General features: G+C 37.2%; 1 protein-coding gene across 1 annotated transcript in view; it reads left to right on the forward strand.

The window, feature by feature from the left end:
• nsd3 (nuclear receptor binding SET domain protein 3) overlaps positions 1-15,844 on the forward strand; it is a 42,658-nt gene extending 26,814 nt beyond the window's left edge. Inside the window, exons 15-23 of the mRNA XM_088932371.1 lie at positions 2,324-2,480; positions 3,001-3,203; positions 3,691-3,803; positions 4,542-4,811; positions 4,970-5,086; positions 5,586-5,727; positions 8,843-8,949; positions 9,176-9,380; positions 9,960-15,844. Of these exons, the coding sequence (XP_088788497.1) occupies positions 2,324-2,480; positions 3,001-3,203; positions 3,691-3,803; positions 4,542-4,811; positions 4,970-5,086; positions 5,586-5,727; positions 8,843-8,949; positions 9,176-9,380; positions 9,960-10,201 (1,556 nt within the window). The 3' untranslated portion in view covers positions 10,202-15,844. The remainder of the gene's footprint in view (positions 1-2,323; positions 2,481-3,000; positions 3,204-3,690; positions 3,804-4,541; positions 4,812-4,969; positions 5,087-5,585; positions 5,728-8,842; positions 8,950-9,175; positions 9,381-9,959) is intronic.
• The last annotated feature ends 608 nt before the right edge of the window (positions 15,845-16,452 follow it).

Raw genomic sequence — 16,452 nt, forward strand, 5'->3', positions numbered from 1 at the left:
GAACTGCAAATATGTGTAAAACTGTTTTATGTCCTGTTCCTGATGGAGTAGCAACCATCTCATTGCCGTTCTTGGTGACGAATACCACAGCTGAAACAGGAATGTCTTTTGGACTTTGTTATAGCTGTTATTGGAGTTATTGAGATCTGTATGGATTATTGTTTAGTCATCACTTAAGTTGTCGAGGTCAGTAGTCTTTTACCTTCAGTCTTCAGGCCTTGTTTTGACTTCCTCTTTCTGAAGTGATCCTAAGTGTTCGTAGTGTTTTCCCACCCTCAGTACCCAGTGCCAACCAAGATGACTTCCAAAAGCTTTATTTTAAGCTCCAAAAGTGCTTTGTCAAACTAAAAGATGATTAAAAACATCAGAGATTAGAAATCTATTTTCAAATTATTAACAGGATGTGAAGAAATTTGATCATTAGGTAAATATGCAATTATCTTGACCAATCCAATACTAGTATTCTTAAAATATTCATATTCATATTTTCATTTATTGATGTAGTAAGTAAAGTACTCATGATTTTTTCTCCCTGAAATCGACTTGGATTACGCACATTATTAATGGGGTGTGAATAAATTTGAACACTTTGTATTTATGTAACTATGAAATTATTCTGGATTCTGTTTTTGATTCATCCAATACTCACAGTCTTACAATTGTTTGTGTTCTCATTTATTGATGGAGTGAGTAATGTACACATGATGTTTTTGCTGAAAACAACTTTGTTACATTGCAACAAGGGTATGAATACATTTTGAACCAGCTCTGTAGACACTAATTTTTTTAGGGTTGGCACTTAAAAATAGATGTGAATCTGGGAAAATATACCTAAAGTATTCTTAACCTAAATGTAAGAATTGCAGTCTTCAGACATTGACCACTTTATTTTGCACAAAAATGTATTTGTACAATGCCCTGACCATCCATACACACAAACTGTATATAAATACATTAAAATTTGTTTTAATTAAACAGGCCATTTTCATATAGCTTTTTGATTCTTAAGATGAAATATATATTCCAAGTATATTTTAATTGAACTAGAAACCTAAATAAAACAATGTTATTTTTGCTAGTTTGCTATTATTTGGCCATTTTGTAGTTGTTGACAATTTATAAATTCACAAAAGCAACAGAGCTATTGAACTGGTATCGGGATTATGTACTTGGTTATTTTGAGCCCTGAAGGTGCTTGGCTTTAAGCAAAATGTGCTGCTGCAAAGGACCTTTTCTGCTTAGCATTCCAGCTCATTTTTGATTTAAGATGGTTTTTTGCTTCCTGCTTATATTTGTTTTTACGCTGATCAATAGAATGGGGCTTTTATTCCTCTGATTAATGTAACACGAAGCATTTGTTGGCATGTTTGGTACATTTTTAAATCATTGCACGACTGCAAAATGAGCTAATTGTTTATGTATGTTTTGTATTCTGTTGCTAAAGTGTCTTATAGTGTTGTGTATCAAAGTTCAATAATATTTTTTTAAAAGGAAATATGGGAACTTGATTAAAATGTCCATTCTTTCTGCTGGTATTTGATTTGATTTACCAGTTCTGTCTAAATAGATGATCCTAGTATGTTTCATGATCTAAAAAGCATGCTTTTGCAAACACAGCCCAAAAAGAGTTATTTATCGCCTAATCTTCTCAAGACGTTATCTTTAAAGTTAAGCTAGCCAGATTGCATTTAAAGATGAGAACATTTCTGCACATCTTGAAGTTCAAAAGTAAGACATTTCATTGAAAAAAAGCACCATAAAGGTTTTTGTGATCGTTTAGGAGAAAAAAGTGTGACTTTTTGCTGATGTTGAAACAACTGTACTTTTGATACTAAAATAGATACAACCTTTCACTGGGACAAAGGAAGAGGCGCAACCTACCAAATGCACAACTTGTCACGTTCACAGACAAGAATGTAATGGGATATCATGCATGCGTGTCACTTTGTTGCTTTTTTTTCCATGTGCCTGTTTTTGAAATGTAGTGTTCGAGAATTATACAAAACAACTGTCATGCTCCAAATCAAAGTAAAACTTTGATGCATGCAAGCATTCCTGTGTATTGCTTTGTTTTCAAAGTTTTTCCTCAAGTCTTTAATTTACACCCAGTTACTAATATTATTTTCAAGTCTTTCTTAAGATAACTTATTGTAATATTCAGATGTACAGTATCTTAAAATAATCTGAGTACAATCCTGTAGCTCTTTTTGACATACTTTAAACCAGGGGTAAATTAAATGCTTTTGCACAAAGCTTTGAGGAAGGGGCCCTTGTTTGCTTTAATGAATGCAAGCCTTAAACCGCACCGTTTCTCTGTGTGAAGGTGGAAGATTGTTGTGCTGTGAATCCTGCCCTGCCTCTTTCCATCCTGAATGCTTGAACATTGAGATGCCGGATGGGATCTGGTTCTGTAATGAGTGTCGAATAGGGAAGAAGCCTCATTACAAGCAGATAGTCTGGGTCAAGCTGGGAAACTACAGGTGAGATACAGGATCAGATACAAGTGATTGTTCTATCAATCTTTTCGTTCTGACTGAACCCTGGCAAATGGCATACAGTATGTACAATTAAGAAGAGGACTTCCAAATGACAGGGTGTCAATTATTGTGAGGCAGTGTGGTCTTCTGTAATGTACGTTTTAGCAGACCATTTGATGGACACACAAAACATTGACTTTATAAATGCAGAGCATGTTAACTACAAAGCCTCACAATTTATCCCTCTACATTTTTTTCTTCACCGTTTTTCTTTCATAGACTCTAACCATTATTTTCTGGGTTAGTAGAAAGAGGTGTGCTTTGGTATTTTATCTTGAATACAAGTTTTAACTTATATATTAGAAGTATTTTGGTATTAGACTTTTCACATTTTGGCAAATAATTTAACCTAATAGTAACCTAACCTAACAATAACCTAGCCTAATAACGTAACTTTACCCAATCCAGAATGTGAAATCTTTTTTGGGGGTTTTATAAATTGCTGCATTCCTTTTCTGTACAGGTGGTGGCCTGCAGAGATCTGCAACCCTAGACTTGTTCCTTTCAACATACAGACTCTGAAGCATGATATTGGAGACTTCCCCGTGTTCTTCTTTGGGTCTCATGATTACTACTGGATCAATCAAGGTAGAGTCTTCCCCTATGTTGAAGGTGACAAGAACTTTGCTGATGGCCAAATTGGAATAAACAAGACCTTTAAAAAAGGTAAGGCAGACTTTGTGTTGCTTTAGTAACTTGATTAAACTGAATCATCTGCTTCTGACAGTGAACATCTCTGTGCCATACCTATCCTTCCTTATTGTGACTGAGAATGCTATGTAAATTAAGATTTTTTTACAGGCTTAGTTCTTTTATGACACATTTGTTGTCTGAGGAAATTTAATGCACACTTTCATTCTTTAGTGGTTCAAAGCAACAGCATTTCAGAAGAACTGTACAAAAGGAGCTGGTCATGGTTAAATTTGTGGAAACAGTGTATTTATAAAGATTAGGCCTCACTCAGCCTCTCGTTCAAGGCTAAGGTAAATATTCCATAGCAACAAGGATTCTAATGGTCTCCATGAGTTCTCTAGAATGATAGAAAAACTGCATACTTACAAACTACACAAAGCACTGGGCACTGTATTCTGCATGTATTTCAAGATACAGATTGACAATAGATCAAGTGATTGATGATTTTCTCCGTTCCCAGCACTTGAAGAGGCTGCTAAGAGGTTCCAGGAGCTAAAGGCACAAAGAGAGAGCAAGGAGGCATTGGAGCAGGAGCGCAGCTCACGGAAACCACCCCCATACAAATTTATCAAGGCAAGTGTGCTCTAGAAGCAGAATGTGAAAGCATCAGTCAGTCAGACTGTATGTTAAATAGCACCTGCAAGGAAAGCATCCTTCACTAAGGAGTGTGCATGAAAAGTTATTCAAAGTCAATAGATAACATTTACAATAAGATGAAACAATAAGAGCAGATAAATGGCAGTGCAATTAGTACAATTTCACCCCAGCACGTGAACGTTTCAATACGAAGGGTAATGCAAAATTAATAACTGTACAAGCCTATGACACAATCCCAATCCCAGTCTATTAGCCAATCACTAACATGAATGTTCAAACTCATGATTAGGGAAATACAACAGTTTTTGTTTTTTTAATCGTTAGTCACACTGGGCCTCTGTGTTTGAGTGGTTGAAGCACATGAATAATGAAGAGTAAGGCTCCTGCAGGAGACACTCATCATGTTCTCATCACCATCCTGCATTTTCAGCCTGAAAGTCTAACTATTCCTTGTACAGTACAGCTCACTGTAAATTACATACACTGTATGTAGCTACAGCTTTGGGAGGAAGCTGGAAGAAGAAGGTATTATTAAGATCACACTTCTCTCCTGATTTCTGAGTTGGGAGAGGCCAAGGGTGTTGAGCATGTCAAGGTACCGTGAGATTCAACCAGAACAGGAACTTGAGGAATCATTCTTTTCTTTGCGTAGGTATGAATGCTCCTCTTATTGTACCAGCATAACACCTGTGTGTGTGTGTGTTTTGTTCCCAGTCCAACAAGCCAGTTGGGAAAGTCCAGGTCCATGTGGCAGACCTGTCTGAGATCCCTCGCTGTAACTGCAAGCCCACCGATGAGAACCCCTGCAGCCTGGACTCGGAGTGCCTGAACAGGATGCTGCAGTACGAGTGCCACCCTCAGGTGTGCCCGGCTGGGGAAAACTGCCAAAACCAGTGCTTCACCAAACGCCTCTACCCTGAGACAGAGGTCATCAAAACAGAGGGTCGTGGCTGGGGTCTCAAAACAAAGAAGAGCCTGAAAAAGGTAAGCACAGTACTCTAATACAGGCGTATCTTTGTGTCATTAGCTTAGTTCTGTTGCCTTAGCTGTTGCACTGAAGGTACTTATTTGTATAGTGTTCTTTTAGGTCGTGACAGAGCAGGTTTACCTTGTTTGAGGTGCGTGATTGCTTTTCCCCACAGGGGGAGTTTGTGACTGAGTATGTTGGAGAGCTGATTGACTCAGAAGAATGCAGGCAACGCATCAAACATGCTCACGAGAACCATGTTACCAACTTCTACATGCTGACTCTCACTAAGGTATGGGTCTTCTTTTTTCATTTTTCATCAGATCAGAGGCCTTTTTCATGTATGCTGCCCTTACATTTTTGGTCTGTCGATTGAAACACAAAGTTAGTCCTGACAGCTCAGAGCCGTGGTCTCTAGACCCTGTCATTCGTAAGTCATAGTCTTTGTGCTATGACGTTGGACGATGACAATGACAGAAAATGCAGGTATCTGAACTGCCAAAGCCATTGCAGTTGATTCAGTTAATTAACATCAGAGCAAGAATAAAAAGCATATAGTTCTTTAGGGCCAGGATTTAACAGATTTCTGGCTTAGTAAGAGAAAATTCAGAGACCTATTAAAACAGTATTTATAAAGACAAACCATCTTGTTTGATGTTGGCTTGAGTGCAGAGCAGAGGTTGAGTTTTTTTTTTAAATAAAAAATGATTATGTTCACTGTTCAGATATTTTCTTTAATAATAACATACCTGTAAATTCTTCAAATGGAAGTCAAAGTTTTTCTTTTGCAGGATCGGGTCATTGATGCTGGGCCGAAAGGAAACTACTCCCGGTTCATGAACCACAGCTGCAGCCCGAACTGTGAGACCCAGAAGTGGACGGTGAATGGGGATGTCCGAGTGGGCCTGTTTGCTCTCTGCGACATCGAGGCTGGTGAGATAGAGGTTACCTTTCTCAATGATTTTAGGTCACATAAACAGCATTAGTAGCCCCCTTGTGTTGACTGTAATATATGTCGTAATGTTTGAGACATAGGTTTACTTTACAGTTAATAAGATTTATAAATAAACAGGGAAATTTACAATATTCCATTAGTGTACCAGTTTGATCAAGATTTACTAACTGAAAGTTCTTGCACAGTAATTAAAAAGGTGTTGTTTTTACTTTATAAAAAAAATGTTTTCACTTCTCCAGTGTTTGTGTGATTTAAATCAAAATATGGTCACAGACAATCCAGCGCCTGGTGATCTAGCTGTATGCAAGATCCTGTAGCTAGAAAAACCTGAATTGCTTCAAATATCTGGTCAGCAGTGGGATGGGACCCTCCAAGGAAAGCTGCTTCTGCAAGTGGTGTTGGTGGACCAGAATTACCAGAAACCGATGCCCCAGTGTAGTGTTCGGTGACCATGGCACTGTGTCATACGAAGTGTCTTGTATGAAATATTAAACTGTGGTCTTGACCACTTGATGGTTAATGATCCCATGGCAGCTTTGAGAAGCATTGAGATGTTAATGCCAGTGATGTGAATAAATTCCAGTCTGGGTTTAAACTATCTGGCCTCGAAGGCTCCGCTTGAAATTATTCAGTGAAGTATTTTTTGAAGAGCCTGAAATACTCTTTTGTGGTGCATAATAAAAGCTGCTCTCCTATTACTTGTGATGAATGATTTGGTCACTGTCCATTTATATACAGCACTTTGGAATCCTTTGGGATGGAACATACTACATACAGTGCCTTGCGAAAGTATTCGGCCCCCTTGAACTTTTCAACCTTTTGCCACATTTCAGGCTTCAAACATAAAGATATAAATGTTTTATTTTATGTGAAGAATCACCAACAAGTGGGACACAATTGTGAAGTGGAACGAAATCTATTGGATTTTTGAAACTTTTTTAACTAATAAAAAAATGAAAAGTGGGGCGTGCAAAATTATTTGGCCCCCTTGTGTTAATACTTTGTAGAGCCACCTTTTGCTGCGATTACAGCTGCAAGTCGCTTGGGGTATGTCTCTATCAGTTTTGCACATCGAGAGACTGAAATTCTTGCCCATTCTTCCTTGCAAAACAGCTCGAGCTCAGTGAGGTTGGATGGAGAGCGTTTGTGAACAGCAGTTTTCAGCTCTTTCCACAGATTCTCGATTGGATTCAGGTCTGGACTTTGACTTGGCCATTCAAACACCTGGATACGTTTATTTGTGAACCATTCCTTTGTAGATTTTGCTGTATGTTTGGGATCATTGTCTTGTTGGAAGATAAATCTCCGTCCCAGTTTCAGGTCTTTTGCAGACTCCAACAGGTTTTCATCCAGAATGGTCCTGTATTTGGCTGCATCCATCTTCCCCTCAATTTTAACCATCTTCCCTGTCCCTGCTGAAGAAAAGCAGGCCCAAACCATGATGCTGCCACCACCATGTTTGACAGTGGGGATGGTGTGTTGAGGGTGATGAGCTGTGTTGCTTTTACGCCAAACATATCGTTTTGCATTGTGGCCAAAAAGTTCGATTTTGGTTTCATCTGACCAGAGCACCGTCTTCCACATGTTTGGGGTGTCTCCCAGGTGGCTTGTGGCAAACTTTAGACGAGACTTTTTATGGATATCTTTGAGAAATGGCTTTCTTCTTGCCACTCTTCCATAAAGGCCAGATTTGTGCAGTGTAAGACTGATTGTTGTCCTATGGACAGACTCTCCCACCTCAGCTGTAGTTCTCTGCAGTTCATCCAGAGTGATCATGGGCCTCTTGGCTGCATCTCTGATCAGTCTTCTCCTTGTCTGAGCTGAAAGTTTAGAGGGACGGCCAGGTCTTGGTAGATTTGCAGTGGTCTGATACTCCTTCCATTTCAAGATGATCGCTTGCACAGTGCTCCTTGGGATGTTTGAAGCTTGGGAAATCTTTTTGTATCCAAATCCGGCTTTAAACTTCTCCACAACAGTATTACGGACCTGCCTGGTGTGTTCCTTGGTCTTCATGATGCTCTCTGCGCTTTCAACAGAACCTTGAGACTATCACAGAGCAGGTGCATTTATACAGAGACTTGATTACACACAGGTGGATTCTATTTATCACCATCAGTCATTTAGGACAACATTGGATCATTCAGAGATCCTCGCTGAACTTCTGGAGTGAGTTTGCTGCACTGAAAGTAAAGGGGCCGAATAATTTTGCACGCCCCACTTTTCATTTTTTTATTAGTTAAAAAAGTTTCAAAAATCCAATAGATTTCGTTCCACTTCACAATTGTGTCCCACTTGTTGGTGATTCTTCACATAAAATAAAAAATTTATATCTTTATGTTTGAAGCCTGAAATGTGGCAAAAGGTTGAAAAGTTCAAGGGGGCCGAATACTTTCGCAAGGCACTGTAAATGCATAAAGAACTACATGGCTACAACAACCTACAAGGCTCTGCATGGCTTGGCACCTCAGTACCTGTCTGAACTACTATAGTCCTACTCCCCACCTCTCAACTTCCGCTCTTCTAATTCTGGTCTCCTATCTGTCCCCCAAACTTACACTCTATGGGTGACAGGGCCTTCTCCTGTTATGCCCCCCAAAACTCTGGAACTCTATCCCTAAGGATTTCAGAGAGTCACCTTCCCTAAACCCCTTCAAATCTATTCTCAAAACCTTCTTTAGAAGGGCCTTTGCTTAACTGGTTCTATTATTTACCGCTCTGCTCCTACTGTATTCAGTACCCCATTTACTGTCTCCTCTCATTGTGTATTCTCATTTCATATCTATTATATATATCTAGATAGTGTATTTTTTATTATTGTTGTCGTTCTGTAAAGCGCTTTGAGAAGCCACCTTTAAAAGTGCTATATAAACTAAAGATTATTATTACTGGATAAATTGTTAATCTAATTTAGTCGGTGTGTAAACAATATCAGATGTGCCTGACCCCAAAACGTAGAGAATTAATCTTGAAATCAGTATTGCAGAAGTCAAAATAATGATTCTGTGTCAATTCAGTAGTTCTCTTTCTTGTCTCTGGAGGAAAATATGTTGGAAGTATAATCGGTCAATATTTCCCCCTGGTGTTTTGTTGTAGAAACTGAGCTGACGTTCAATTATAACCTGGACTGTCTGGGAAATGGAAGGACAACTTGTCACTGCGGAGCTGAAAACTGCAGTGGGTTTCTGGGCGTGCGACCGAAGGTAAGAGAACACCTATTTTATTTTCCCAGTGATAAATTAAAACTGTTTAGTCTACAAGCCACTCTGAAATACATTCATATTTAGGTGTTACTGTGGCACTTTATTTCAAAACCACTGCCTTTATTCAGTTTTTTAGTTGAATTTAAATTTTGAATATCCTTGGACTCAATGGATTGCATGCACCGTACTTTATTTGTTTTGTTTACATCTGTTTTTCCTTGCGTAGAGTGCGGTTGTTATAGAAAAAGAGGAGAAGGCGAAGAATGCCAAACTCAAAGCAAAGAAGCGCAAGATCAAGCCCGAGGCGAAGCAGAGCCATGAGTATTTCTGCTTCTGCTGTGGTGAAGGGGGGGAGCTGGTGATGTGTGACAAGAAAGACTGCCCAAAAGCATACCACCTCTTATGCCTTAACTTGACGAAGCCACCGTATGGTACGTCTCCCCACTTGTTGAATGCAAAGACTGACCCTTTTTGCACTAGGCTGTCTGGAGGACAAATCTGACTTCTTTTGACATCACAGAAAGTGTATGTCTTTCATAATGTGATAATATGTTTTAAAGTAGTGAATCTTTTGATAGTTCAAAGTTCTGCAGTTCATAAAAGTATTTGAGTTTCCCTGAAATCTACTGGTTGAATTTGATCTCGAGATACAGTATGATTTGAATCTGTTACTGAAATTATCCTTCCCTCTTGAAATCTATTTTGTCAATAAGATCCTCAGCTCAGCAGAACATAATGATTTTTTTTTCAGAGAATTATATCAGTGGTTCATTTTACTGTTGCTATTTCCCTGTTACTGTTTCTTTTACTGGACCTATTACTGTAGAGTGATCAATTTTTAAAAGTTTGATTTCTAAAAACAAAATACTTATGTGGCTTTTATACTTAAATGCAGTGGACTAACCGACAAACACATGCACACAAGACAAAACCTCAGCTGTGTTTTGGACGGGTTTAGAAAACGGAAGAGGTGTTTCTGACTGCCCTGCTGTCCTGTGTTCTGTGTGCAGGGAGGTGGGAATGCCCCTGGCATCAATGCAGTGTGTGTGGGCGCTCCTCCATATCCTTCTGCGAGTTCTGCCCCAGCTCCTTCTGCAAAGACCACGAGAAGGGGGCTCTGGTGCCCTCTGCCCTCGAGGGCCGCCTCTGCTGTTCCAGCCACAACCCTAAAAGCCCACTGACACCCGAGTCTCTCAACAAGGTTAAAGTCAAACTGGAGCCCCTGGACCCTCCTGATGCAATGGGAGAATGAGGCACCCTGAGTGCAGTTTTAAAGGGGGTGTCCAATGAAATGGTAAAAGACTCGAGTTCAGAGCGTAAGTAGAGGAAGTGGGCTTGTTGCTTTTCAGGCAACCATAGTTGATACTCTTATATTTCATGCACACATTTAAAGACTGAAAGTGTTGTTCTCATTACAGTCCATTCCAGTTTACAGCAGGTAGGAGCAGCAGGTATTGAGAAGTAGTCCAGATGAGGCTGACTTTTCAAAAAGATTGATGAACTGAACTTTTTTCCAGAGGTGAACCAAATATGACAGTATTGAATAATTGGCACTTTTTAAATGACATAATCTTAACACTGGTGGAGGTCCAATGGTTCTCTGCCCTGCTGTGTTTTTGTTTGTCTTTGAAACTCCTGTGAGATGTGGTTGCCTGGAGGCCTTTTGTTTTTCCAGTTTTGCACCATTTATAACACATCTTGCTGTCTGTACAGGGACATAAAACAGCAAAACCACATTCTGCCAGCTCGTAGGTCACTCCAAAAATATGAATATTGTTTTTATGTACCTCTTGTAAAACCTCTTTTTTGTGCAATTTTAACAGGAACACACTACTTTTCTGGACATTTACTAATTATGTATGTCTTTTACTAGGGAATTTCATTTTAAATCCTTCTTTTAAAGACAGTGATTAAGGTTTTAAACCCTTCCTTCACCTTGTGTAGTATTTTTGTACTTCTTCCTCAAAATTTACATTCTTGACTTTGAAATAGTTCAGTAAGTGTTTGGATGTCATTCTGTCAGGTTCTCAAAGGAATTCTTTAAGGTTACTGGTGTGACTTATGTCAAAGTGATTTTAATCTATTTTTTTGCTGCTTATGAAACTGTTAATGTGTTTAATGTTAAAGAAGCTGCTAGTTCATGTAACCTTTCCACCCTTTTCATCATTGATGGGTAATGTGAATGTCAGAATTGGGCAACGAAAAGGAGCTGAAGGCAATCTGTGAAAGAATGCTTCTGCACTGATCGGTGTCTTGAAACTGCCATTTCTGAACATGCAATCAATTAACTAAATTTCAGTTTCAGACTAAGGGATGTTAAAATTATTTAACTCTCTAGTCACTTTTCTGTTCACCTTCTCTCATGAAATCTAATGATCTTAATACATTTTCTTAATTGTGTATTTAGCATTGTTAGTAAAATCAACTGTGATCATGTTTTGTTAATGACATTGCAAACAGGCAAAATTCAGGAGAGCAGGAAAGGAAATTTTAGTTGGCCATTTTCTTTTTTAATATCCTGCGTATGTCAGAGTGCTTATTTGAAATTTCTGCAGGGCCTTCATCATAGTATGTTGTGTAGTGTACTTCAAACGTGTCATCTCCTCATCCCAACGTGTTCTTATACAGGTACTTCAAGTGATGTAGAAGATTTCAAAGTTAAGAAAAACTTGTTTTAATTTAAGAGGGGGCAGTGAGGGAGTAATAAAGCTGTATATTGACCAAGGTTGGAAGTGGGATTTAAAACATTTAACTCTTTTGTCTTTTAAATCTCCCCTGACTTTTTACTTTGGGGCACAGAGAAAACATGTTTCAGTACAGTTACGTTCACAGACTTTTTTTCCCATTTTGATGAACTAAAAAATTTTGAAACAAAATTTCGTATTTCACAAGTGTCAAAAATGGAAATTAGGAATGCCTTTTAGTTATCTTTTTAGAGACTCCCATCTGTTTAGGTGTTTTTTTCCCATTTTTAAGGAACTTATAGCCATTGCATCCACACTGAGTGCACAGTTATTGTGACTGGGTGTTGCGTGTCTGAAATTTGCACGTAGCTCCATGTTAGTATGTGTCATCACATTCAACTCACGGTCATGAATACTGCACGTTCAAAGAGTTGCTTTGGGAAAAGCCAACTTCTCATGCATACAGACAATTACGTTAATATCCTAATAGTGTTGCACAGCTTGAATTTTGTAGTGAAAGTTTGAAGTTATGGCATTAACAGTTTGCAGGAAGCCCAGCAGGTAATTAAAAAAAAACCATAATGCTTGATCTAAATTATCTTATTTTCACTTCAGTGGTAAATAATAATGTGTATCAGTTTGAAATGGTGCATGTAAGTGCTTTTTTGGTTTTGTTTGTTGTTGGGTTTTTTTTTTCTCTAAAGCACTAATCATTATATCAACTACATTGTGAATGACTTGTTTTTTTAATGGTCTCTATTTTCATAGAATAACAATGTTTTGAAGAGATTATATCTGTAAATATTCAAAGAATGTATTCCTTTATTTAAAGTATTAGTAAAAAATAATTTTAAAAATCCATATTGAGAATTTTAAGACTTAAAGGCATATTGCTTTATTTTTTCTTCAAAGGGTGCTTTGAGAGTAGATGTCTTTAAATAACAGAAATAACAGAAAGTCTGGTAACATGCATAGACCATTCTTGAACATGTGTGGTGGAAATGTGCTTTTACCAGGATTGTTTTACCATGTGTTCTTTTAAAATTAAGTCATAAAGTGTTTTAATATTGTTAATCTTTGAAGAAAGGGCATTTTTCTTTATACACTTTGAAAATGTGTGGTTACCAGGAACGAGCGTACTGTATCTCTCAACTGAGTTAATCCAAAAACCTTTTTGAGAGCCTAACTACCTTAAGCACTGTACTGTCCATTATGTTGGAATAATTCTGTCCTTCATACTAGCTAGAGCACTGCCTACCAACTCACATCACTACCATCAGAAAAATGCTTGGTATTAATTGCAATCTTACTACACTTTAGGGGTTTTTGCATTTTGTGATGCTGTCAACCTTCATAACCAGAGTAGAAATTGTTCTAAAATATGAAATGCTGATCTTTTGTGATGTCTGTTTTTATTCATATTAATCAGAATTTGAGGAGTTTACATGTAGACATTGCCTCTGTAAAATGTGTCAGATACATTCAGTATAATTCAGGCCATATAATTGTAACTGTATCTTGTCTTTTATTTTTATTTATTGTTTTTTTTTTAATGGTATTTCTGATGTCTTTCTGAACTCTTCCCAGATCCTTCCTGTTATTTCTAATGACATCATTCATTCCTTAGTTTAACTGCAAGCAATTAGCAGTTTTTATTATAGGTACTTTGAAACATCACTGACAACAAATACACAAAATATTACAAATGTAATTACATGCAAAATTATAGTAACACTATTGGCACCCTTTTTTTACCTGTGTATGTACCTAAAACTGAGCAAAACCTTCCGAAACATTTAAAAAATACATTTCATTTTGTTTTTGAAAGAGGAACTGTACAAATACATTTTTGTCTAATTTCACTCACTTCAAACTTCATAATGAAGATCAGAATAGAATTGGAAATGAAAAGAATGGGCCAATGATGCCTGAAATTCTTGTTTCTGGAGTCATGCAATGAAAATGAAAGTCTTGATTAGTGTATACCATCATCTTAATATGAACTTTAGAAAGCTCCTGTAGTTTATGTAATTTATCTCCTCAGTAACTCATTACTGGTTTAATGTTTCACACAAGTTGGGTCTCTGCGGGTTGTGAGGGAAAACAAAGAAATTAATTACCCACAATGGTAACTTTCCCTTCAGTGAAAGCCTCTCAGCTCTGTTAGAACTTTAACACAAATTATCCACCAAATAATGAAATAGCTGCACCACTGGCACATGAAGAGTCACTTTATTTATATATAAATCTGCCTTTTTTTTTCCTAACGTTCCACAGAGTTTACTTGAATGTTTTTTATGTTGCTTCCATTTTATTTATAATTGTTTTATACTAATATGTAATATTAAGTAGATTAGATGCAGTTTTAATGATTTTATAGGGGGGGGGCGATTGTAAATGAGGGCAAAAGAAGCAGAATTTGAGAAGACTTCATTTCCAAGCCACGGTTTTCTATGACGAGTAACAATAGTGTTTACCCCACATCTTTGCCACTTCTAGAGCTCTCACAGGTAGATAGTTGTAAATCACGTTAAATGTCATAAAGGCATGAGTAAAGTCATGACTGCAGGTGTTTACACTCACATACGAATATTTTTTAAGCTTTGCTACTAACCAACCTTTGTTTATCTCCAAATAACTGCTCAACACTCTTCTGCACTTTTTGTGTTTAAATGGCGAATCATCAGTTTTTTTCCTTAACGTGTGTAAGCACTTGTTAGCCTCAGTCTTGCTTTGTCACAAAATCAGTTCTTCACAGCTCTTTTATGTTTTCCTGAGGCAAGACTAGAGCCCTCACTGGAGAGCCATGTTGCAGAACTTCATTGAAAGGGGGTCCTGTAATTCATTTAGAAGCAAACGGTGTGCAGTCTATGTGATGCTATTCCCCCTAAATCTGCCGGACTGGTGCCTCTTTTGATAGTGTTTACTCTTACTCATGGGGCTAAGACAAAAATTTTAAAAAATATTTTTCTTTATAGAAGTTCTATCTCACATAGCTGCTTGAGGCATTGTCACCAAAGGGCTGCATACGTATAGCTACATGCATGCCTCTTTTAGGGTGCATATCAGGATTTTGTTTATCTTAAAAACTGCTTTACTGTGACTTCTTAACAATTATTCACTATTCTACTGCTTTATTTTTCAGACTCTTGCTGGCAATGAGATTGCACATAGTCAACCTAGCCTAAACTAGACTTGGTTTACACCTCAGGACTAACACATTGTTCTTATTTCAGATTAAGTTTGAAGCCAGAAGTATTACTACACTGATAATGCTTAATATGTGCTTACCCCCCCCCACACACGCACACAAAGGGTAGAGAGGGTCTCATTGTATAAAATGGTGCATTCTAGTTTTTATGTTTGAATTCTGTCATGGCCAGTCAGTATTCCATAAACCACAGATGTATATTCTTGAAAAAGGAAGAAATTAACATATTTATATACATATCATGTACTGCTTATGCTTCAGAGAGTGTATTATGGACTGTCTGTTGCTTATTTTTAAAGAAAGTCTTAAGATGAGTGTAACTCCTGTATAATTTGAGATGTACAACAACATAAACAATTTTTTTAGAAAAGAAAAACATGTAATTTTAAAGGGATCCTGTTCTAAATCTTGCAAATAGACTCATTTCCACGTGAACTTTACTTTTAAATTTGTTGGTTTTGTGAAATGTTGATTGTAATTGTTGACTATCCATCATGACATAAAATGAAGTATACACTCTGAATATTTGAAAAACTGTTACGGCTTGGCTAGAATGATAATTCATCTTCAAAACACTACAGTAGTGATACCTCCCTAAGATTTCAGCTGGGGGGTTTGTAATTGTATTAATTGATGTTGCTGTTTAGAATTAAAACACCAATTATTTTCATTTTGTTGTTCAGCCTATGTTATTGCATAGTGTAAAAGAATGATGCTTGTCTAATCCTGTATATAGTTAGCAAAAACAATTGTCATTAGTTGTAGTGTATTTAGACTGCCTGTAATATTTAGCTTCTGAATGTGTGTGACTGTAGGAACGTATAATTTTTTGTACATTATATTGACTGAGATGTCCTTTTTTATTTGAAATATTTTGGAATTCAGATGTGTTTTGCTTCTGCCAGAATTCATTCTGAAAGGTTTTTAATGACATTCCACAGATTTATCAGTTTCAGACTTTGCTTGAGGTTTGACTTCAATAAAACTGTTCTGAATGTTACAGTCTGAGGCATGAGTCTTGTCTTTCAGTTCCAGTGCCTTTGTGGGATCCCTATCTTATATAATATGTAATTTAATATGTAGTTTATTCATTCTCACCACTTAGTTTATTCCAAAGAAGAAAATGACACATTAAAAGTTGTGAAATGTTGCATAAATCTTTTGAGTGTCCATACTTTATTTTTTGTATTCTATAACTTTACATTCTACTGTAGCAGAAATGCTTAATTAATTTGTTTTTCAGATCAGTATTATAATTAGATGTATTGTAGTTTTTTTGCAGGTAAGTCTTGTTTTCTGCAAAATCATAAAGAATGATTTAGTATTATTTTGAATATACTGTAATAAGTTATTTGTATAGACTTGTATATTAAATATTGTATGGTATACCTGAATATAGGGTATATGACATACCATTTCCAATGCATTCCATACCTTGAGCTGTAAAGAAATTTAGCTTGCATGAGATGATTTATACAAATGTAACTGAGTGCTCTCTGGCCGTACTATTTTGAATGTGCCCAATCTCATCTAGTCATGGAAGTTAAAACAGGCTTAAGACTGATTAGTACTGAGACGGATGACTACCTGGGGAGAATGGTATCTTAC

This window comes from Atractosteus spatula, chromosome 2 (assembly GCF_055471065.1).
Source record: "Atractosteus spatula isolate fAtrSpa1 chromosome 2, fAtrSpa1.hap1, whole genome shotgun sequence".
NCBI lineage: Eukaryota > Metazoa > Chordata > Actinopteri > Semionotiformes > Lepisosteidae > Atractosteus > Atractosteus spatula.